This window comes from Centropristis striata, chromosome 5 (assembly GCF_030273125.1).
Source record: "Centropristis striata isolate RG_2023a ecotype Rhode Island chromosome 5, C.striata_1.0, whole genome shotgun sequence".
Taxonomy (NCBI): Eukaryota; Metazoa; Chordata; class Actinopteri; order Perciformes; family Serranidae; genus Centropristis; species Centropristis striata.
Window position 1 is genome coordinate 8,668,587 of NC_081521.1, and position 24,045 is coordinate 8,692,631.

At 36.7% G+C, this 24,045-nt stretch overlaps 1 protein-coding gene across 1 annotated transcript in view; it reads right to left on the reverse strand.

Moving 5' to 3' along the window:
• Window positions 1-24,045, reverse strand: part of plxnb1a (plexin b1a) — a 142,913-nt gene that overhangs the window by 28,109 nt on the left and 90,759 nt on the right. The window contains exons 15-25 of the mRNA XM_059333327.1: window positions 22,349-22,518; window positions 20,376-20,527; window positions 17,627-17,732; window positions 14,181-14,317; window positions 12,585-12,758; window positions 11,415-11,649; window positions 7,702-7,944; window positions 6,599-6,775; window positions 3,683-3,831; window positions 2,138-2,238; window positions 1,086-1,303 (exon numbers count right to left, since the gene is read on the reverse strand). Coding sequence (XP_059189310.1) covers window positions 1,086-1,303; window positions 2,138-2,238; window positions 3,683-3,831; window positions 6,599-6,775; window positions 7,702-7,944; window positions 11,415-11,649; window positions 12,585-12,758; window positions 14,181-14,317; window positions 17,627-17,732; window positions 20,376-20,527; window positions 22,349-22,518 — 1,862 coding nt within the window. The remainder of the gene's footprint in view (window positions 1-1,085; window positions 1,304-2,137; window positions 2,239-3,682; window positions 3,832-6,598; window positions 6,776-7,701; window positions 7,945-11,414; window positions 11,650-12,584; window positions 12,759-14,180; window positions 14,318-17,626; window positions 17,733-20,375; window positions 20,528-22,348; window positions 22,519-24,045) is intronic.

Below are 24,045 nucleotides of genomic sequence, written 5' to 3' on the forward strand. Positions count from 1 at the left end.
TAAGTTAACTGATTCTTATACCTATAGTATTACTTAGACGGGGCAGATGCACTTTATATATTTATATAATTACACTATTGTTTTAATGCATACAATGGCACTAAGTTGATGGTACAGTGAATGAATGACATGAATATAGTAAGAATGAGAATGTATCTTTTCTGTTTACTATTTATTGAGATGAGATGATAAGAATGTATCTTATTTACTATTTATTATCCTTTTTTTATGAGTCCAGTACGTAAGTGCATTGAATTCCGTTGTATTTCTGTGCAATGACAAATAAAAAATCTAATCTAGTCTAATCTAATCTAATCTAATGTATAGGGCTATATATACTGTAATTGTGTAAATGTTTATATGTACATCTGTGTAATGGTGTCTATGTGAGTATATGTATGTACATATATACACTACCCGTCAAAAGTTTTAGAACACCCCAATTTTTCCAGTTTTTTATTGAAATTCAAGCAGTTCAAGTCAAATGAACAGCTTGAAAGGGTACAAAGGTAAGTGGTGAACTGCCAGAGGTAAATAAAAAAAGGTAAGGTTAACCAAAACTGAAAAATAATGTACATTTCAGAATTATACAAGTAGGCCTTTTTCAGGGAACAAGAAATGGGTTAACAACTTAACTCTATGGAGTCTTGGGCTATTTTGTCCATTTTTGAATTCTTTTCTTGTCTTTGTAAGTCATTTTGTGTTGTTTTTTTCGTAATTTTGTGTCTTTTGGTGTCTTTTTTTGTCATTTTGTGTCTTTTTTTTGTCCTTTAGTCCAACATAAAATGTGATTTTAATGTTGCAAATGTACATTAATTTCAGAGTACACTGAGACATTAAACTGCATAATTTTCAGTTAAATTCTGGAAAAGTTGGTGTGTTCTAAAACTTTTGACCAGTAGTGTATATACTAGCCCACGATGTTGTAGTTTATGTTGTTGTTTATTTTTGGGTTTTGAAAAGAAGAATTAATAAAATGAAATGAAATGTCAACAACTCTTCTGTGCATCCCCAAAACAAAACTGTTAATCAACCACCTGATCCAATTAAATAAAATAAAACTCAGAAGGATTTTTCATGCTGACCTTGGTGAGAAAGAGTTTACTGTTGAGCAGATTGGACAGCTGGACCAGGCCCTGCTCCACAGTCTGCCTCCGACTCTCAGGGACGTCCAGATCTCGTCTCAGTGGCGACTCCTGGTGGCCGGGGAAGAAAATGCGCTCGGCGTACGCCCTGTAATCCAGGAAGGGAATCCCTGATCCCACCAAGTCACTGGACATGTCCATCATCTCTGTCATCAGGTCTGAGGGAGGAGAGAGAATGAAGATAACATAGTCTAGACGGAATTGTCCAAAAAGTGAAAGTGAGGAGCATTTATGGGTACAAGTCAGGAACCGGCCTACTTTACTTATTTCAAGGGTGCTGAATCCAAAAAAAATGGTTCCCAAGTGAAATTTTGAGTTTTTGACCTTCTCATTTGCATATCAATATGGCGGCCAAATTGCCCATCTTGCTCAGTCGTTGGACCATTTTCTTTTTTTTGTAAGTAGGCAATCAAAGATGAGGAAATTAAGTTTCTAGATCTATAGTCTAGGGTCAGAGCAAGGATATAGTGGAGGCTCAGTGTCTTTTTTCATGTATATTTATATATATGCAAAATACCAACTTTTAAGGTGAAATTAAGCATTATTTGTGTGTTTTTTTTAAGGCCGAGATAAATATTCAATCAATATCACTTTTAAATGTTCCAGTTGGTATTTTGCATACATATATATACATAAAAAAGACACTGAGCCTCCACTATATCCTTGCTCTGACCCTTTTATATAAGATTCAAATAATTAGCAGGTCACTCTGCTCGGGCCAGTTCATCACTGCTTTCAGCTTTAATTTATCTTGTTTTAAGAGTAAATTTATTATTTTAAGTGTTCAACATGCTTATTTCTAGATTTAATAATCTTAATTTAAGAAATCTTGTCAAGTGAAATTATCTGTTCATGCAACAAGATCATTTCCCTCAGATTTACTGTTTTTATCAGTTTTTTGACACACTTTTTTTGCAGCGTGTACTCCTAAAATTGAACAAAAACAACACTGTTATTTTCTAGGAGTTTGTAACAGAAACATTAGATCGTACCTGTGAACTCCTTCTTACAGCGGTCTCTCACGCTGGTCTCCAGGTTCTCCAGCTGGATTTGCACCTTCTTGTAGTCCCTCATGGCCTGTTTGCTCTTCCTCCTACAAACAGACATTTATACAGAAACCCCTCTGAGATCATTGAATCTTTTTCAAGAGGTCTGATCACATAAAGATAAAGAAAGTGCATTTAGGTTAAGAAGAATAAGGCGGGTAAAGAATTAAGATAGCATGTACAGGTACATTTCAAAAAATAAGAATATAGTGAAAAAGTTCAATATTTTTGTCAATCGTTTCAGAAAGTGAACTTGTATATTATAGAGATTCATTACACATATAGTGAAATATTTCAAGCCTGTATTTCTTGTAATTTTGATGATTCTGGCTTAGAGATAATGAAAACACAAAACTCAGTGTCTCAGAAAATTAGAATATTGTGAAAAAGTTCAATTTTGGAGTGCACAGTTGGTATTTTTGCATCTATTTTTGGTCATTTTGTGTCTTTTTGGTAATTTTATGTATTTTCTCTGTTATGTTGTGTCTCTTTTGGTAATTTTATGTCTTTCTTGGTCATTTTTGTTTTCTTTTTGGTCATTTTGTGCCTTTTATAGTCATTTTTACATCTATTTTTGGTCTTTTTTTACACAGGCACATCTAAAAAAAATTAGAATATCAAGAAAAAGTTCAATATTTTTTGTCAATCATTTCATAAAGTGAAACTCATACAGAGATAATGAAAACACAAAACTCAGTGTGTCAGTATAAAAGTAGAATATTGCTGGTGAGTGTAATGTGCTGGTCCTGGGTCAGTGGTGGTTTGGGGCCATGTCCTCTGCTGCTGTTGCTTCACGTTATGAAATAATTGACCAAAAATATTGAATTTTTTCATGATATTCTGTTTTTTTAGATGTGCCTGTGTAAAAAAAGACACATAATGACCAAAAATACATGTAAAAATGACTAAAAAATACACAAAATGACCAAAAATAGATGTAAAATGACTAAAAAATACACAAAATGACCAAATAGGAAACAAAATGACCAAAAATGAAACAAAAATGACCAAAAATAGATGTAAAAATGACCCAAAAGACACAAAAATGACCAAAAAGACACAAAAATGACCAAAAATTACATAAAATGACCAAAAAATAAATAAAATGACCAAAAAAGAAAAAACATGACCAAAAAAAGACATACATTTACCAAAAGAGACACAAAATACCATTTGTGGACTCCAAAATTGAACTTTTTCCACTATATTCTAATTTTCTGAGACACTGAGTTTTGTGTGTTCATTATCTCTAATCCAGAATCATCAAAATTACAAGAAAAACAGGCTTGAAATATTTCACTCTATGTGTAATGAATCTATATAATGTATGAGTTTCACTTTATGAAATGATTGACAAAAAATATTGAACTTTTTCATGATATTCTAATGTTTTGAGATGTACCTGTATGTTAAGAAGAATAAGGAGGGTAAAGAAAAAGATAGCATGTAAGATTGATAATGATATAGTGTCAGAGTGCTGTCTGAGTGTACCTGTATATGAGGACTATGATGAGCACAATGAGAGCCACTATGGAGGCTCCCACCCCGACTCCCACCTGAGCCTCCAGAGGAAAGGTAGACTGGGCCTGGCTGTCGTACTGCACTCTGCCCAGAGAGAAGTTCAGGTTCCCCATTCTCACCTGGGAACAACAAAAATAGACTTTTCACACAGTAAAGCAGCTATTCTCAACCTTGGGGTCGGGACCCCAATTGGGGTCGCGAGATGATTTCTGGGGGTCGCCAAATCATTCTGGAAGTCAGCTCTGTCTCCACTGTGTTAAAGTGTTCATGTGTTTTAGGCTTTTTGGTCACTTAATGTCTTTTTTTGGTCATTTTGTGTCTTTTCTGGTCATTTTAATTTCTTTTTTGGGCCATTTTGTGTCTTTTTTTGACATTTTGTGTCTTTTTATGGTAATTTTGTGTCTTTTTTGGTCATTTTGTTTCCTTTATTGGTCATTTTGTGTCTTTTTTTAGTCATTTTGTGTCTTTTTTGGTCATTTTGTTTCCTTTTTGGTCATTTTGTGTCTTTTTTTGGTCATTTTGTATCTTTTTTGGTAATTTTGTGTCTTTTTTTTAGTCATTTTGTGTCTTTTTTTAGTCATTTGGTGTCTTTTTTGGTAATTTTGTGTCTTTTTAGGCCATTTTGTGTCTTTTTCTGATCATTTTGTTTCCTTTTTTTTGGTAATTTTGTGTCTTTTCCTGATCATTTTGTGGTCAATTTGTGTCTTTTGGTAATTTTGTTTCTTTTTTGGGTCATTTTGTGTCTTTTTTTTGGTCATTTTGTGTCTTTTTTGATCATTTTGTGGTCAATTTGTGTCGTTTCTGGTCATTTTGTTTCCTTTTTTGGTAATTTTGTGTCTTTTCCTGATCATTTTGTGGTCAATTTGTGTCTTTTTTGGTCATTTTGTTTCCTTTTTTTGGTCATTTTGTTTCCTTTTTTTGGTCATTTTGTTTCTTTTTTGGGTGATCTGAACTGTGCGTGTGAGATTCTGTTCAGTGAGTGGGGGTCATGGACAACATGCATGTTAAATTGGGGGTCGCGACTCAAAAAGGTTGAGAACTACTGCGTTATATAAATAGATAAAAATAGTCAGGGAAGACACAATAAAGCCCTAAGACTTATTTCCATTGTGGTCCCTATAAGGCAGGAGATGGGGGACAGTAGCAGCATATCATACATTACAACTACTGCAGTAAAGGAGGAAAAATCGAACGTTAAAAAGTCCACAAACAATGTCAGTTAATAGGGAACAATACTGACATTTTTATTTTTTGTGAAGGGTCCGGGTTTAAAAAGAAAAAAAAAAAAAAAAAGGAAAAAAAAATCTCCCACTATGATTGATATGAGATATAATGATTAATTTAACCTGAACAGAGTCCCCGGCAGCAAGGTTTTAATAGGTTTGGATTGTTCAGTAGTTGTGATTTTTTGTTTTCAAATTCACTTAGTTTTAATGAGTTTTTAGAGTGAGTTTGCTAGTTTTAATTTTTTGGAAAATGCTTGGTTTTAGTTTAGTTTTTATTAGTTTTAGGTATTTTTGTAATGGGGTATTTGTTGGGTGTCAGATTCAAAAAAGTCAAAAAAAATGTTTCCTTTGTTTCCTTTGTCTGATCCATCTCAGCCCCAATAAGTTTATTAACCCTTTATTGGGCAAAGAACTATACTTGGTAACTTCAGTGGATATCAAAATGGGCCCTCACAGAGAGACATGGGTCCCCATGTCTCTCTGTGAGGTGGCAGAACCACATGGATTCCTAATATTTCGAGAAAAAAGTTGCAAATTTACTAGATTAAAGTTGCAAAAAAATTTGCAGATTTACGAGAAAAAACACTTTTAATCTCATAAATCTGCACATTTTTTTCTCGTAGATTTGTCACTTTAATCTAGTAAACTTTTTCTCAAAATATGACCTGTATGTTTTTTTTTACACATTCTGGCCGTATGTAATATCCTCCAGTGTTCTCTACGGTTGAAATTTGGAATTTGCAAGTTTTTCAATGAGTGCCCTATTAAGGGTTAAGTCATAAAACCAGATAGATGAAATAGATTTCATATCAACCAAAAAGGTTTATGTAAGAAAAAAGTTGACAAAGACGAAAACGAAGGACATTTTCACTATACTTTTAGTTAGTTTAAAAATACAGCTTCAGTTAGTTATCGTTTTTTCAAAAACTCTCATTTTTATTTTTATTTCAGTTAAGGGAAATGTTTTTTCAATTCTAGTTTTCGTTATTTCGTTTGTTTTCGTGAACTATTATAACAGGGGTGTCAAACTCAAATACACAATGGGCCAAAATTTAAAACTTGAATAAAACCGCGGGCCAACATTGAACAAATAAACCTTTTAATATATACCAAACATGTTTTGCTTTAACATTAAATATGGAACCAGCAACGCTTATAAACATACAATATATAACTAAATAGTGCAGATATGCAAAATCAAATTTCAAATAAAAAACACATCATTGTCATTCATTTATTAAATAAAATTCAATAAAAATCGTATGCCTCTTTTCTATTTGCATCCTTCTGATTTAAATATCAAAATAAACTTTTTCAACAGGTTAATAAATTCTGCCTTTCTTTTCGCCATTTTTGGGAAGGGGTAGCTCGGAGACAGATCTAGCTTGAGGTTGCTATGACGACTGTCACAGAGGAGTGTTTCTGGGTCCTGTCCTGATTGATGCGCCAAAACAACAGCAGGGCATTGTGGGATTTGTAGTATTAGCGGTAAATGCGCCGTATAATACCGGCGGGTCAGCTTTTATAGTACAATAATAAGATAATAATTTGGTATTGCCTCGCGGGCCAAATAAAATTACACTGCCGGCCAAATTTGGCCCGTGGGCCAGAGTTTGACACCCCTGTATTATAACCTTGGTTGACAGTAACTATAACTCACGGTGAACTCCGGCAGGCTGTCCATGCCGTCCTGTTTCTTGCTGGCTGTGACTGAGGGCTGCTGAGTCGGCGGTTCACAGTAGAGGTGGTTGTGGGTCAGGGTCTTGACCGAACACACCCCCGCCCCTATCCGAGCCTCCACCTCGTGTTTGTGGATGGCTAGATCCAGATTCTCTCCCTGCAGGGGAGACACATGAAATGACATGAAGCACAACGCAACCTGAAGTATGTAGGAACTATGTCTCATTCAGATATGTTATCAGGAAAAGCATGTTCAGGATCGTCTCAATATATTAGAATATGATGAACAGTCCATTTCCAGTACACTGCAAAAAAAGAAAAGTTGGGTGAACCCAAAATTTCAAGGCAACAAACTTTGATAAAATTTTAAGTTGGACAATTAAACTAAATATTTTAAGTTTTGTTTTTGAGTTTGCTCAACTCTGAATTCAGATTTTTGAACTTACAATTTTACATTATAATAACTTTCAATCCTTACTTCTGCTAACTTCTGCAATGTGCTGAATTGGCACGACTGTGACGCCGCTATGAAATGTCAGCTAATGTTGCGACCACAATTTTGAGTTAGCATTGATACGCTAATGGCTACTCTTGTAGCTGTAACAAGCAGCGCCACTAGCATCAGTTAGCCGCTAGCATCAGTTAGCCGCTAGCATCAGTTAGCTGCTAGCATCAGTTAGCTGCTGGCTTTCGCTAATGACCGAATTTCACCGATTTCCCGCATTTCACAACAAAGAAATAAGAGTTTTCATTTGTTGTAAAAAAAAAATGATTAGAAATATATTTGAGGGGCACTTGAGGTCAACTTGTACCCAAGCGACAAGACTTTTGTCAGGGACTGTATAGTAAAAGTTCCTGTTTGCTCAAGTGCTAATGCTAATGTTTGTTATTGTTTTCCACCTCGTAGCTCTTACGGTGGATTCACAAGGTGACCAAGGAATGTCGATTTTAAATAAATCTCGACCGTCATTCAGCCAGGAATGTAAACCGCCTTCAAAATAAAAGCACCGCGGTTGTATTGACTTCTCATTTCTGGGTAACCTCATGTGGGCCGGCCAACGCCCAGGTCTGGTCTAGACTCACCTCCACAGAGATGATGCTTCCAGGTTTGTGGTGGTAGGGTTTGCTCGGGTCGTTCTGGTTCAGTGAGTAGAGCTGCGGGTTGGGCTCGTAGCTGAAGGCTGCATTCCCCACGCTGCTGAAGTCAAAGTGGAGGCTGTCCAACAGGAAATGAACTTTGACCCTAGCCCTCCTGGCCTCTGGACCGACCGCCGGAGTGGGACACAAGATGAGGGAGGAGCTGTTCACTGTGCAGCGAGACTTGTACTGGAGGGACAAGGAAGGAACATGAGAGAGACTCCAGTGTGTAAAAGGCAATAATGATTTAATAAAAATACTACTGGTCACATGTAAAAAAACAATAACAAGAAGATGGTATAGGTATAGGTCGAGCCACCAGCTGTGAATGAATGGTTAGAAATCATTAGAGAAATCCATAACATGGAAAGAATGACATACAGACTTAGAATGAAGGAAAATGTCTTTTTGACTAAATGGGAGAAGTGGACGTGATGGGACACAGTTTTGAACAATTGAAATGTATCTTATTCATATTCTTTTCTCTTATATCTGTAAACAGTGTAATTTAATAATGGACGCATGTAACCATGACTGTTGTACTTTTTTTCTTTTTGTTGTTCTCTTTTCAGTTCTATCTGTTTTTTTTCTACTACTTTACCCATAGGATGTAATATATGGATCTATATGTATACTTATGTATGTGTAGCTGAAAATTTTCAATAAAAATTTAAGTTTAAAAAAAAAAAAAAAAAAAAAGGCAATCATGATCACCCTCAACATGATTTAAGAATTAGAGACCCACATATATCCTTTTCAACAAACATGAACCTAGTTCTAGTTCTAGTTTTGGTTCACAGTTGGTTCAACTTGCGAACCTTCTCAGAACCTGTTTGATTTTCCACAGGATAGAGCCACATTATTCTGTCACTCAGTGTGTTTACATGCACAGTTTAATCAAGCTATGCTTAAAATTTGATTTTGGCGTCTAACAGGACTTCTGTCCTTGTCCCAGTTTACAAGAAACTGAGAAAAACGAATAACTGACGGGAACGTGTCCTCCTCCTCAACACTGGGTGGAGATATGCGATGTTTCAGTGGGTTAATACGGCCTAGGGCTGTTAAATGTGATATGGAATTAGACCATATGTTGATATAGTTAAAAAAATCTTTCTTGATATATAAATGCTGCCCTTACTGGGGTTTGTCATATTTAGTTATTTTGTAATGTTCGTTATTCTTTTCTCATATAAATATATTTATTTCAGAAAAAGATTGGCCTATTTTATTTCATAGGCTGTTTTCAATTTTAGATATTTTTTATTCAAATGTGCACTTTATGGAGCTTTGATTTGAAAACAAAAAAAAGGTACTCCTGTTGCTATACAGTATTTATGTTCACTTAAATAAACGATTACAATAAAACTACTTGGGGATAAAAATATCGGGATATATATCGGGATATGACGTCCATATCGCCCAGCCCCCTTTCCAGTTGACCTATTCCGTCATGATAAATATCATATAGCTCTGTTTATTTCGTACGTAATATACACGTTACTCATTGTGCAGATAAGGTGCACACTATCCCTGGTAGTCATGGTGATTTTGAGGGGCAGACTAGACTGCTAGATGCTGTTGGAGGGCTACAACAGTAGGCTGTCTGACCGGCTTTCTTGGATGTTTTAGTTCAGGGGTCATACTCCAGCGCGGGGGGTGGAGCATGTGTTGTCTTGTCATACATGCTGGCGAAAATCCGATTCCAATCACATTATCTGGGTCCAACACTAGTCGAACTAACACATTTACATGCACTTCAGTTGTCCAGTTATAGTCAGATTCAGGCAATAATTTGTTTTTTCAAATGTCATGTAAACATCCTGACTGTATACGTCTGTATACATCTCCGATTTCAAATATGGACCAATACAAAAACTTTGCAATGATTTAGTTAGTTTTTTTGATGATTGGCTGGATGAAGTGTCAAGGTCTTAAATGACGTGATGATGTGTCTTTGGGCACCTTTTCATGGGGTCGGAATGTGAGTGGTGTGGTGAGAGGGGTTGTCTCAGCGCTGAAGAGGATCTGTCTGTATTGTTGCCTGTATTTATTATTCATTTTATTTTCCAATGTCATAGTTTATTTTTATACTTTTATATCTCTATTGGTGTTTGTGTCTGTGTCCACTTGACTTACTGAGATGATAGTTTTGTTGTTTATTTAACTCTTTGCCTTGCAGAATTTTGTTTTTGTTTTTGTTCTTTGTATTTTTTGGGGGAATGCATAGTGGAGATTCTTGATTGAACTTGTAATTATAGTATTGTGCAATAAAGTTTGGAAAAAAAAAAAAAAAAAAAAAAATCTCAGATTTCCCAGAAATACTAGCGTCGACATGCATAATAACAACAATGGCGGACTACATCGCGTCTGCAAATGTTGCTCCTGGCTTTGTGAGCCTACATTGTGTTAGAATAATCTGTTATTCTGTCTCTGTGGATGGGGGTCACCATCTGATTGACGTAGGTCACCATCTATGTGTGCATAATTCATTAACTGTGTATGTAACCTCTCTCTGTGCATTTATAGATTAATCATGCAAGATGCTTTGATACAATGATCATGTGCTAATATTGTTTTTAAACTATGATTAAACTAAATAAATTTACTGTATCTGCTTAAACTTCCTCTGCTCTATTTAGAGTAAGATTCTATAATCACAAAAGGATATATTTTATGTTTTATTGTTTTGTTGCAAAATCTGTGTATCCAGTAATATCTCTGCACGTCACATCAAGGCAGGAGTTTATGTTTTGAAAGTTTTGTTAACAGGTCAGGTCACAGACATGATGTGCTGAGCAGAAAGATAACTGTCTTCTCTGCTTGGTGACATGACGTGTCCATGTATGAAATAAACTGACAAATCAACGGAGAGTTCTACCTCCATTCTTATTAAACCTCTGTTAGGATATAAAAAAGGGTTCAAGGGAAAGTAGCCTAATGTGATGTCAGGGACGTGTATATTGAACCCAGAGACTCTGTAACTGCACATTTCTTGACATATTGTAATAAAATGAAGTTAAAATGAGAACTGGGACGTCTCCTGCTCATCATTCCCCATTAAACAATTGAAGCAGAGAAATAGATGAAGATTTTGTGTTGGAGTCAGAAAATTCAATTTTAAAGGTTTCCTCTATGCATTTCCCAACAATTGGCATCCAGACACGACTGGTACAACACATTAGTGCTGCTGCTCTAGTTCGCTATAGACCTGATTACTTTCTTATTAACGCTGAACATAAGATGTCCAGATGCTAACGCTAGCCTGTATCGATCACATGCAGGTACACAGATTAAATAAAATGAACGAGCAGCAGAGTGTCAAGTATTTTCAGTTTGACTCTAATATGTTGAAAGTTGAGTGTATATGCTGTTATTGCTTTACAGGTTTATCCCTTGTTAGTCCTCTCGTCGACTATGCACCCATGGTAGGAAATAATTAAGATTTATTTATTGCTTTTATTTTTCTACTATCATTCTGTTCTTTCGTGTTGATTTGAAGCATAAATCAACATGTATCTACTTTATTTTTGTATGTGAACGAAAGAAAAAAAAAAAAAAAAAAGAGAAGTTGGAAAAAAAAAAAAAGGACCACCCAGGACCACAGGAGAGTTAAGGACACCATAAAAAGCCCGTAGTTAGAATATGAGGACATTTCTTACCTGTTTGACGTGACAGAGTGTCCCCACGGGGCAGTCTGCCTCCGGGACGATCCTCCTCCACCTCCTCAGGGGACCCTGCTGCTCCTGTCTACGGTGCCGGCCTCCTTCTTTCCTCCTTCCGATGCTCCTTCTCCTCCGGGGAGGGAGAGTATCAGGAGGACTGAGGGTGACCCTCATTTTAGGCTCTTGGACCACGTCCAGGTTCTGACCAGAAACTCTGATGATTCGGCCTCCACTGCAGTGGAAAGTAGAGAGAAAAAAAAGGAAATAATGGATTATTTCATGTTAAGACTAAACAAACAAGGAGGGGTTTTGGTAAACCTGTAATAAATGATGGATTTACCACAAACCTTCAATTTCAGCAGAGTATTTATTAAGACTACACATGTAATGTTATGCTACCTATACATTAGAACAGTAGTTCTCAACCTTTTAGAGTGGCGACCCCCAATTTAACATGCATGTTGTCTCACTGAACACAATCTCTCACACACAGTTCAGATCATACAAACTCAGTTGATACGAGGAATTTTGGACAAATAATGAAGCAGACAACAACTAAAACATCTCTCTGTCTGTGCATTTACACATTTTTTATATTTTATTGTTACTTTTAATCTAAGTCCTTTGCTATCAGTTTAAAGGTCCATTCTGAACTCCTGAGTGTGTAACAGTCAGCTTCAAGCCAGAGACTCCTTGGAAAGTAACAACTTGATACTTTGGGATTTGTCAGAAAAGACACAAAATTGACCACAGAAATGGTCAAAAAAAGACACAAAATGGCCCAAAAACAAAGACACAAAATGACCAAAAAAAGACACAAAATGGCCAAAAAAGACACAAAATGACAAAAAAAAAGACACAAAATGACCAAAAAAACGCCACAAAATTACTAAAAAAAACCCACAAAATGACCAAAAAAAGATTAATTGTTAATTAAATGTTCAAAAAAGACTAAAACACATTAACACTTTAACACAGTGGAGACAAAGCTGACTTTTCTTGTCATTTTGTGTCTCTTTTGGTCATTTTGTGTCTTTTTTGGGTGATCTGAACTGTGTGTGTGAGATTGTGTTCAGTGAGCAGGGGTTGCAGACAACATGCATGTTAAATTGGGGGACGCGACTCAAAAAGGTTGAGAACTACTGGTCTAGTGAGGCTGATAATCACCTGAGGAAGCTTTTTGAGGGAGCAGCCATTGAGATGTTGGGGTTGGGGGTGTAATGATAGACCAAACCCTGCAGGTGGCGCTCTGTGCCACCAAACCGCACAGTGATGCCGTGTTCTCCTGTCCGGTTGCTGCCTCTGGTCAGACAGCTGATCTGATCCTCCTGGATGTTTAACCTGAACACACACACACATCTTTAACTATTTTACTCACTTTCTACTCATATACCAGTCTGTCACAAGAAATAGAAGTTAGCTGTTATTTGTTTATTATCATATTTATTCCAAAATGTACAAAATCAGTATTGTAGAGTATACTTAGCAGATTTTTATGATTTGTACAGAATTAAATTGAAGTAACAAAAATAAAAATACTAACAGTAACATCAATAAAGTAACAAAAACGGATTTTGTGTTGCATAATTTCAATAATAATTCCATAATTCCAATTTTTTTCATCAATATTTTGTCATTGCAATGCATTTACACTCTACAGTCATGGAAAAATGATTAGACCACTGTTTTCTTCAATTTCTTGTTCATTTTGATGCCTGTTACAACTAAAGGTACATATGTTTTTAACAAATATAATGATAACAACAAAAATAGCTGATAAGCGTTTAATTTAAGAGCTGATATCTAGACATTTCCATGGTTTTCTTTATAATCAACAAAATAATTCTCAAGAAAAAGGCATTAAAATGAACAAGAAATTGAAGAAAACAATGGTCTAAGAACTTTTTCCATGGCTGTGTATTTCTACTTTAAATTATGCAACACAACATCCATTTTTGTTACTGTTAGTATTTTTATTTTATTTTTTATTTTTTTTCTGTGCAAATCATAAAAATCTGCTAAGTATACTCTACATTACTAATTTTGTACACATTTTTGGAATAATTTTGGTAACAACTTAGTACATTTAGTTGTACCAGGCATTAAAATGAACAAGAAATTGAAGAAAACAAGAGTGGTCTAATCTTTTTTTTCCATGACTGTAGAGTGTAAATGCAGTGCAATGAATAAATAATAATGACAAAATATTGATGAAAAAAATTGGAATTATGGAATTATTATTGAAATGATGCTACACAACATCCGTTTTTGTTACTATATTGATGTTACTGTTAGTATTTTTATTTTTTTTACTTCCATTTAATTCTGTATAAATCATAAAAATCTGCTAAGTATACTCTACATTACTAATTTTGTAATAATTTTTTGGGAATAATTTTGGTAACAACTTCTGTTGTATCAGGCATTAAAATGAACAAGAAATTGAAGAAAATGGTCTAATCTTTTTTTCCATGACTTTAGAGTGTAAATGCAGTGCAATGAATAAATAATAATGACAAAATTGGAATTGAAAATTGAGAAAAAAAAAAGTAAAAAAAATGCGATAAATAATACAAAAAAATAAATAAATAAAATAAAAATAAAAAAAATAAAATACAATAAAAAAAATAAAAAAATAATAATAATAAAATAATAATAATAATAAAAATAATAAAATAAAACACAAAACACAATAAAAAAAATACATGATATAAAACATTTATTTAATAACTCTCAATGTAAAAAAAAAAAAAGATCACTTACACTATACATGGCACTCCTCCGATGAGGACGCTGACCTCACTGGGGTGTCCGGTCCTCAGTCTGCGGCCTCTGATGGTGAGAGAGGACCCCCCGGCCTTGGGCCCTCTTTGGGGGGAGATGCTGCTGAGTATGGGATCCTGGTGACGGACGGAGGAGTAGAAGAAGAAAGATAAAGGATGAGAAGTGCATGAGAGAAAAAGAGTCCAATCAATAATCCGATACAGAGCGTGTGATTTATTGGGGAGATAAAAGAGACACCGGGGCATTCTGGGAAACACTGGAAGGCTGCTAGTACACCAATTAATTCACCTGTCACTTGTGTTAATTAATTAAGGCTGTTGTTAAACCTACAGCCCTTTTACTGTGATGTAAACAGGGGGACGTGCTGTTACTTTATTGCACTGCGGCAGTTCACTTTAATTTCACACATTCTAAATGAAGCCTAATTAACAGAAGCCAAGTGGGAGCGGTCTTTTCTTTAAGTAGTCAGAAATCGTGTGTTGGAAAGCTCTTTTGTTTTCTTGTATAAACACTGAGGCACGTTAAACAGCTTCAGTGAAGTGTTACGATCATTCTTGATGCTTCCTGAAGTTGTATTCCATCTAGGGCTGTAAGATTATGGCCAAAATGATAATCACGATTATTTTGATCAATATTGTAATCAGGATTATTAATCGTGATTATTCATCATGTTAGGGAAAACATCTGTATTGTTATTGCACTACTTTTAAACAATAGGAACAGTTTTTAGTGTCCGGTGCTTGTTGTAAACAAACAGAGATCGCTAAGTGAACACCTCCTGCAGCAGCAGCACATACACACTGTACTATTACAGAGCTAACTATTAGCCTGTTAGCACATACACACTGTACTGCTACAGAGCTAACTGTTAGCCTGTTAGCACATACACACTGTACTGCTACAGAGCTAACTGTTAGCCTGTTAGCACATACACACTGTACTGCTACAGAGCTAACTGTTAGCCTGTTAGCTATTTGCAGATTGGACGCTAAGGGGTTAACATCCCCTCTGGCTCTGCAGCTGGGAGAGACTGCTGCAGGAGGACTGTGCCGCTTCGACTCGTTCTTTCTAAGAAGAATAAGAACGAGTCTCCAATAACACCAGAAAAAGTTGCTGGATTTTTCGCCAGTCGCTTTCTTGAAAAATAGTCACTAAGGGGGTCTGAAAAGTCATTAAATATAGCAACAAAGTTGCTAAGTTGGCAATACTGCTTCGCCGGCTTTTACAAATGGCGCGTATTGTTTTGGCGTCGAGTACTACGTCACATCCTGCTTAGCACTTTTTCAGAGGAGAAAAACGGCCCCGCCCCCTGGTGGTTGGAGGACTACTGGTGTAGAAAGTGTTGATTAGATATGCAGGAGAGACACATTTTAAAATGGAAATACCACCGACGATCAGGTTAATTTAATCGTGGCGGCCATAATCGTGATCACAATTAAAATTTGATTAATTGTGCAGCCCCTAATTAGACCACAGTTGTTTCATGTTCTCCAAATGAGGCATTTCAGGATTAGCTAATAATAAAATAAATAAAAATACCAAAATGCCCCTCTCGCGAGGTCTTAGTTTTGGTCCACACCCAAGAGTCATTACTGTGCTCTCATAACTGAAGCAAACTGGCAAAGCAAAGAGGGGGAGCATGCAAGGATCCAAAATAAGTGCTGCCTGTGAACTGGGTGTGAAAATGCCCGAGAGACGTCTTTGTGTAAACACTTGTTTTCTTGCTTCGCCATAATTCACCAGCAGGCAGGCTGAAGTGCAGCAGGAGTTTGTGTAGATATTCAGTGAGTTTATATTCACTAAACCCTGGTACGTCATTAGGGACATTTTTGGCTTTTTTGATTTTTCATTTAACTTTTGCTGTGTTAATTCCAGTGCCCCTTCAGGAACCTGAGGGAAAACAGAAATAATAATGAGGGAGAACAAAAACAAAATAATTGGGGAGAAAAAAAATAGAAGTGGGTAGATGGGTGAAAAAAAAGGAGGAAAAAAAATACTTTAGCACCCAAGGGTAAGTAGCAAACAATGCTAATTCACCCAGTGTTGCCTCAACGAAGCAAGTAGTTTTGTTGTATGATGTACAATATTATACGGTCATCAAAGTATAAAGATTTTTGGGGGGGTTTTATGGTGGCCCTGAGAGCTCACAGTGCTGCAACTTAAGAAAACACATGCAAATACACAAAACACAAGCTAATGGAGAAAACATCTTCATCAATTTCACAAAACAAGCAATTAGAAAGCGCTGCAAAGACCACAACAGAAGTGTTTCCAGAGGACACTTAAAAGTAGTGATCGACTGTTTTTTGAGGCCGATGCCGATACCGATTATTTTGACGTCAGTCTTAACCGATCCCCGAAATGTGCTGCCGATTTTTTTGGGCCGATTCTTGAAGCCGATATTGCCTTTTCTTCCTCCATTTACATGATAAAAATGACACAATAACAAATGTTAATCTCAAGTCTCAATTTAAACAAAAGAAGAAACATTTATTAATAAAACAAACAAAACATATTAACAGTTGGATAGTAAACAATGTGTATGTTGTTCTAGGCCTGGAGGTGGTGGTGCCTCAGATTATCCACATATTTGATGTGTTTTTCTTTTTTCTGGTATCACGAGCAGCTCACCAGAGAATGGAGGTGTTGCACCGAGCCTGGAGGTGTTGCACACAGCCTTGCCTGCTGTTGGCTCAGTGAAATGGGCTCAGTGAAATGGGCTCATTGATCGGCGAATGCACGCACGTATTGGCAAGTAAAAAAACGCAAATATCGGCCAGCCGATATATCAGTCAACCTATACTTAAAAGTGATGCACACGTCTGGACACGTATGTGATATTATCAAGTTATTTTAAGATAATGATAATTTTTATAGCGATGCTAACGTTAGCGGCTGATAGACAGCATGCTAATGTCAGTGGCCAACCGATAGCGTGTTAACGTTAGCAGGCTAGCAAGACCAAGACCAACTCGGTGCTAAAACGTGTATCATTCATTTATTTGATTTGTTTAACTGCAATGTGACTGATGCGGCTAATGCTAGCGGCTAACGCTATAGATCACTTTATGGAAATATAATTATCTTGAGATAACGTGATAATATCACATGCGTGTCCAGACATGTGCATCACTGTGGTTATATTGATTTCTAATTTCTGGGTAACCAGGGCGATGCCCAGGTCTGGTCTAAAGACTAAAAGTTTAAAAATCAAAACAAAAATCTGGGGGTGGATTAAAAAAAGAAGTAAGGTCACCAGACCTCTGTAAAATTGTAATGTAAGCAAGCTGTGCTCTCACAGGAGTAAGATTAAACATCTGTAGTAGAAGTGGTAGAATTCACTTTATTAACATGGTTACCTGATTAGTTTGAGTTAGCTCTTTTTGTTCTGTGCATGTAAACATACTGCTTGTTGAGGTATTTACCTGGAAGCTGAAGATCTGAGCAGACAGTCCCAGTCCCCCCCCCCTCACTTTGACTGAGGCCTGGCCGCTCTTCTCTCCTCCACTGCTCGTAGTCTGACACACGATCCTGCAACACAAACACACAACAATAGTCCCCATTACAAAAGACTGGAAGAATCTGTTAATAGACCAAATCTCAATGGAAAAAATGTCAGCATCAATTAATCACAATATACCCCGATTCAACAAAACTTGGTCTACATTTATTAAAGAATTCACCTCTACAAATGCCTGATCCCAATTCCACATAACTTTGCAACACATCTACCTTTTCACCCTGAAATATCCACATATATATACAAACACTTATAAATACAAAGTAGGCACACACTTTCACACACACTCACACACACATACGCATCTGTAGCATTTACATAAAAGTCTGTCTGTCTGTCTGTCTGCTGATTTGCTTATCAGCATATATGTATGGCCACACAATAACCCTCCTCCTACCCATTAACTATCAGAAATCAACGTAAACAACAACTGGTGTTGTAAATATCTACTCTTTATTTTTATTTTTTAAAATTATTTACCTTATTTTCTGTTTAAGTTGTTTGACCTTTTCTTGTTATGTAAATAAAAATAAAGTTGTCCTCCAAAAGTGGGGGGGTGGTGGTGGGCCAAAAAAAAAAAAAAGGAAGGAAGGTGGAAGAAGTATTCAGATCCTTTACTTAGATAAAAGTACTAATATCACACTGTAAAATATCTCCACTACAGTAAAAGTCCTGCATTCAAAACTTACTGAAGTCAAAGTACAAAAGTATCAGCATCAAAGTGTACTTAAAGTATCAAAAGTAAAAGTACTTGTTATGCAGAATGGACCCACTCAGATTGTTTTATATATTCTAATATATTATTGGATTATTATTATTGATGTATTTATTAGTGTTGGGACAATGAGGCTTCATGAAGCATTTGCTTTATTTTTTGATCCCACTAGATGGTGGACTTGGCTTAAAAAAAGGCTTCAGCATTGATAATTGAGTGTGTTTTCAGTCCTTTGTTAAAAAAAAGAGCGCCATCTAGTGGACTCCATTGTCCCAACACTAATATTTATGTAAGCAGCATTTTACTGTTGTCCAGATAGGGCTTATTTAAACTACTTAATATACTGTTATGAGGTTTAATTAAAAAAAATGTCTAATCACTTCAAATGTATCATGTTTTCTATGTTAAATAATGACATGAAAAAGTAACTAAAGCTGTCAGCTAATATAATATAACTAGAAAATTTCCTCTGGGGAAATTCTGAAAGGGCCACGGGGGCTACTGCCGGTGTGTGTACACTATGATGAGATTCTTCAGAGATTTCAAACTATGCCCTTTAACCTCAAAATGTGTGTGTGTGTGTGTGTGTGTGTGTGTGTGTGTGTGTGTGTGTGTTTGAAACATGTGTATGCATGTGTCTTACACGCATGTGCATGTGTGTGTGTGTGTGTGTGTGTGTGTGTGTGTGTGTGTGTGTGTGTGTGTGTGTGTATCTGTAACTGTAATCACATCAAAGATCAAAGGCAATCAGATCAAAGCAATCAACAGAATTAGCTGACACCACCTGTTGATGAAAGAGTGGACTGGAATTTCTGGCCTCGAACAGAAAGCATTTCTGGCAAAACCATAATACCTATCATTGATCCGAGTTCACTTTGAGCGTCCCGAGTTCTTCCTGAATGTCTACATATGGTTTTTTTTTAGAAAAATGAAAAAATAGCTTTGTTAGAGCGATCTACAAACACTGTTAAATGTCCCTTTTTCTGAGATCTTCCTGCGTTTTTAATATGGGAGCCAATGAGGCTGTTCGTGGTGTTGGTCGCGCATCTGTGTGTCCTACGCCCAAACTATAACTCTGACAACTTTACCAGAGGATTGTGATTGAGAAGACAAATTTTCCTACGTTTCTATGTATAAATTATCTCTGCAGAGTGAAATTTGCGGCCTGGAGCGCAGTTTTCAAATGTATTTTTTGACAATTTTTTCTCTCCCTCTACACTCTGGCAATGAAGTCACACACTGTGACACGAACATTCCGTGCAATACACACCCATTATAATCTCAGAATTTCTCCAAAAATGATCATGGTCATTGAACAGGGATTGATAAAAAACTATATGACCTATCGAAACGTGGATTAATACACCGATACACAAGACTTGTGTCTACTGTTTTAAGTTTAAATGGAGTCTCTAGGTGAAATTATGCCGGAGGAGTTGACGTTTAAAAATCTCCAATTATTGTTCTTTTCGCTCATTCATTTCAATGCATAATTTTGGGCAGTTTTTCGCGACTTACGTCGTGAAAAATTCGTATTCTGTAGAGAAAAGTAATAGCACACCGATCCCGATCAAACCGCATGTTTTGATATATAATTTGTCCTGCAACTCTTCAAGTTGTAGGACTAGTAGCGGGACGAAATTGCGTCCGGAAGACGAAGAAGAAGAAATCCACAGTATAACAGTAGTGCAGCACTGGTCCCTACAGCAATTGCTGTATGAGACCAGTGCTGGGGAGATTGCCCCGAGGCCCTAATAATATAAAATGTAGTGGAGTAAAAAGTCTAAAAAAAAAAAAAGTCTAAAGTCTTTGCCTCAAAATGTAGTGATGCAGAAGTATAAAGCTACATAAAATGGAAATACTCAAGTAAAGTACAAGTACCTCAAAATGATACTTAAGTACAGTACTGAGTTACTTTCCACCACTGGGCACGACTTGCCTTGAGGAGACTTCATATCTGCTGTGGATGACGCTGCAGGGGACCCCAGCCACTGTGACTGAGTTCTGGATGTCTCCAGCTCTCTGGCCGAGGTTGGAGCCTGAAATAGTGACGACCGTCCCTCCCTCTACGGGACCGGACACTGGGTCCAGCTGAAACACAAGAGGAGCACAAGTATCAGATGTATATCCTGTCTTGTTAGGACATAAAGCCTCAGATACCATGACAGCGTGATACAGCCAGGACCTTCCAATGTAATGCATCAAACTGGGTCTGTGATTTGATTGTTGGAAATATTACAAATTGAGTACCGGTATTAAAAATTATTTCAACCCTCTATGGCAGGAGTTCTCAACTTTTTTGAGTCGCGACCCCCAATTTAAACATGCATGTTGTCCGCGACCCCCGCTCACTGAACAGAATCTCACATCAATCTCACTGAAAAAAGACAAAAAATGACCAAGAAAGACGCAAAATGACTAAAAAAAGAAACAAAGTGATCAAAAAAAGACACAAAATGACCAAAAAAGACATAGATGACCAAAAAAGACACAAAATGACCAACAAAAAGACACAAAATGACCAAAAAAAGACACAAAATAACAAAAAAAGACACAAAATGACCAAAAAAAGACACAAAATAACAAAAAAAGACACAAAATGACCAAAAAAAGACACAAAATAACAAAAAAAGACACAAAATGACCAAAAAGACTAAAACACATGAACACTTTAACACAGTGGAGACAGAGCTGACTTCCAAAATGATTTGGCGACCCCCAGAAATCATCTCGCGACCCCAATTGGGGTCCCGACCCCAAGGTTGAGAATAGCTGCTCTATGGTACAGTGTTGCCCTCAGCCAACATTCCCATTTTTGCCCTGTCAAATTTCTACAATGCATGTTTTTGAGTGATGTGATACTTTAAAAAAGATGGAAGAGTATAGGGAACCAATAGCAATGCTTTAATTTGTCACATGACCTCCAGGAGGCCATATTGAAACAGACTTTTGCAGACTTTTCCAAAGGAAACAAATTTGCCATTCTGCACCACATAAAAGCACTCAAAATGTCATTTCCTGGCCCTTTTCCATCTGGAAAAAATATATTCCTACTGATAGGTGAGTTAACCTTCATTTTTGATAGTTTCATACACTTAAACTTGTCTTCTTGTCCTGTTCACCTCTGTCATATTGTTTGTGTGCGTTTTTATACGTTTGGACGGGTTGATGGCTAATTTCGTTGTATGAGTACTTGTTACCCTGTGCAATGACAATAAAGGTGATTCTGATTCTGATTACTTTTACTTTCTCTCTCTCTCAAAAAAGATCTTAGGCTACGTTCAGACAGCAGGGCTTAATGCTCAATTCAGATTTTTTTGTGGAATCCGATTTTTTTTCAAGGTCGTTCACATTTCCAATTAAATGCGACTTGTATGTGATCTCCAGTGTGAACTTTAAACGTACCAAAAGTGTCCCGCATGCGCATTGGAGGACACGACGACGTCACACGCAGCGAGCGTGCTCAGTGTTTACGGAAGTAGCGGAAAACGTGGCCGCAAGCAGTAAAGCCTGATTTCCACCGGGCGCGTTACAGACGTATGGTCAGGATTATCACGTGTTCTCGTTATCTCGCGTGTATATGGCTGGCTCGCTATGCTGCCGTGCCGCGGCTGTAACGCGCCCGGTGGAAGTCCCCAGTCAGCCTATGTATGATGAATGCGACCTGGCCGTTCAGACTGGAGTCGCATGTCAAAAGATCAGATATGTATCGGTTTTAGGACCACATATCCAAGTGGCCTGGATCGCATTTGAAAAAATCGGATCTGTGTCGTTCAGACTGTCATTATAAGATCAGATGCAGGTCGCAAAGGGGCGAAAAAATCTGATTTGGGTCACTTCAGGCTGCAGTCTGAACGTAGCCTTAATGTCTCAGTGTTCCTTGTGTTCAAAAGATTAGTGAATAACTCTTACAAAGTGGATGACAGGTGCAGGACAGGTGTGTTTGATCTCCTCGCTGCAGGAGTCCTGGTACACACAGCGAGAGCTTGCAGCACCGCCGCACCAAACACAGCCATACTTTGGGTCGGCAGTGCGACATCTGCTGCAGTCTGATCGGCCCACTGAGCAGTTGAACAGGGTGACTGAAAAAAGACAGAGAAGAGGAAATTACATTATTATCTATCAAAACACTACACACTGGCCCTGATTTATCAAGCGAGCGTATCTCTCCAATCACAGCGTAAGAATGATCGGCTGTTGATAAATGTGGCAGCTGGAAACAAGCCTCATTTAAATACCACACCCTAATATATATAATATATACACTACCGTTCAAAAGTTTTAGAACACCCCAATTTTTCCAGTTTTTTATTGAAATTCAAGCAGTTCAAGTCAAATGAACAGCTTGAAAGGGTACAAAGGTAAGTGGTGAACTGCCAGAGGTAAATAAAAAAGGGAAGCTTAACCAAAACTGAAAAATAATGTACATTTCAGAATTATACAAGTAGGCCTTTTTTAGGGAACAAGAAATGGGTTAACAACTTAACTCTATGGAGTCTTGGGCTATTTAGTCAATTTTTGAATTATTTTCATGTCTTTGTAAGTCATTTTGTGTCTTTTTTTGGTCATTTTGTGTCTTTTTTTAGTCATTTTGTGTCTTTTTTTAGTCCCTAGTCCAACATAAAATGTGATTTTGAATCTTTTTTTTTACTTTCAAAACACTATCATGCTCAATAAAGAATTTTAAATGTAATTACATTTTAAGAGTACACTGAGACATTAAACTGCATAATTTTCAATTCAATTCTGGGAAAGTTGGTGTGTTCTAAAACTTTTGACCAGTAGTGTATATAATATATACCTGATTCAGAAGACTCGCCTCGAGAGTTTACGACACCGAAGGGCGCAATACGGCCAAAAAGATGATTTTTTCCCCCTAAAGTCAGCTTTATTAGCAAAGTGCACCGTAACAAATAACAACAGGATTAAATAGACATTTTACAGAAATACACAGCGATGGATGTTTATAGAATAAAAATTCTTATAGTTAAACTCAAACAAGTTTGGTGAATATTTTACATTTGGAGCGCAGACTTAACATTTAATAAGGTAAACAATGTTTTAAAGAAAGTTTTAATCCCAAAAGAAGAGGAATTTCTCAGAGTCAGAAAGTGAAACGCTGACGTCCAACAGCTGCAACACAACAAACTGGTTTAGTTTGGCAGCATAAAAAGTGAAAAGAAGGAAATCAGTGGTGCTGTCAGCAGAGTAGCAGTGGAGCATTAAACTCCTGGTGAGGTTGGAATATTTCATTTATACATTGTGATATATAAAGCCTAACAGCCTATATAATATCCAAATATTGTTATCAGTATGATGGAGATATATTATTCACTTCTTTACATTTACTAATAATTCTGTCCCAGTCAGAGGAGCATGTGGCTGACTGGAATTATGTTTCTATTCCAGCACCAAACAAATAGCAGAAGACAACAACATTTAATATCCTCGGCTAGTATTCTGGTTAAAGAATTTCACGGTCGCAGGGTGTATTTATTTTAAACATGATTCATATTTTTTTCATGATAAATATTATATCCTAAACATGCTTTGGTTTGTCACCATTAAAAAACAAAACACCACAGAGTTTTATCAGCTCCAGGCATCGA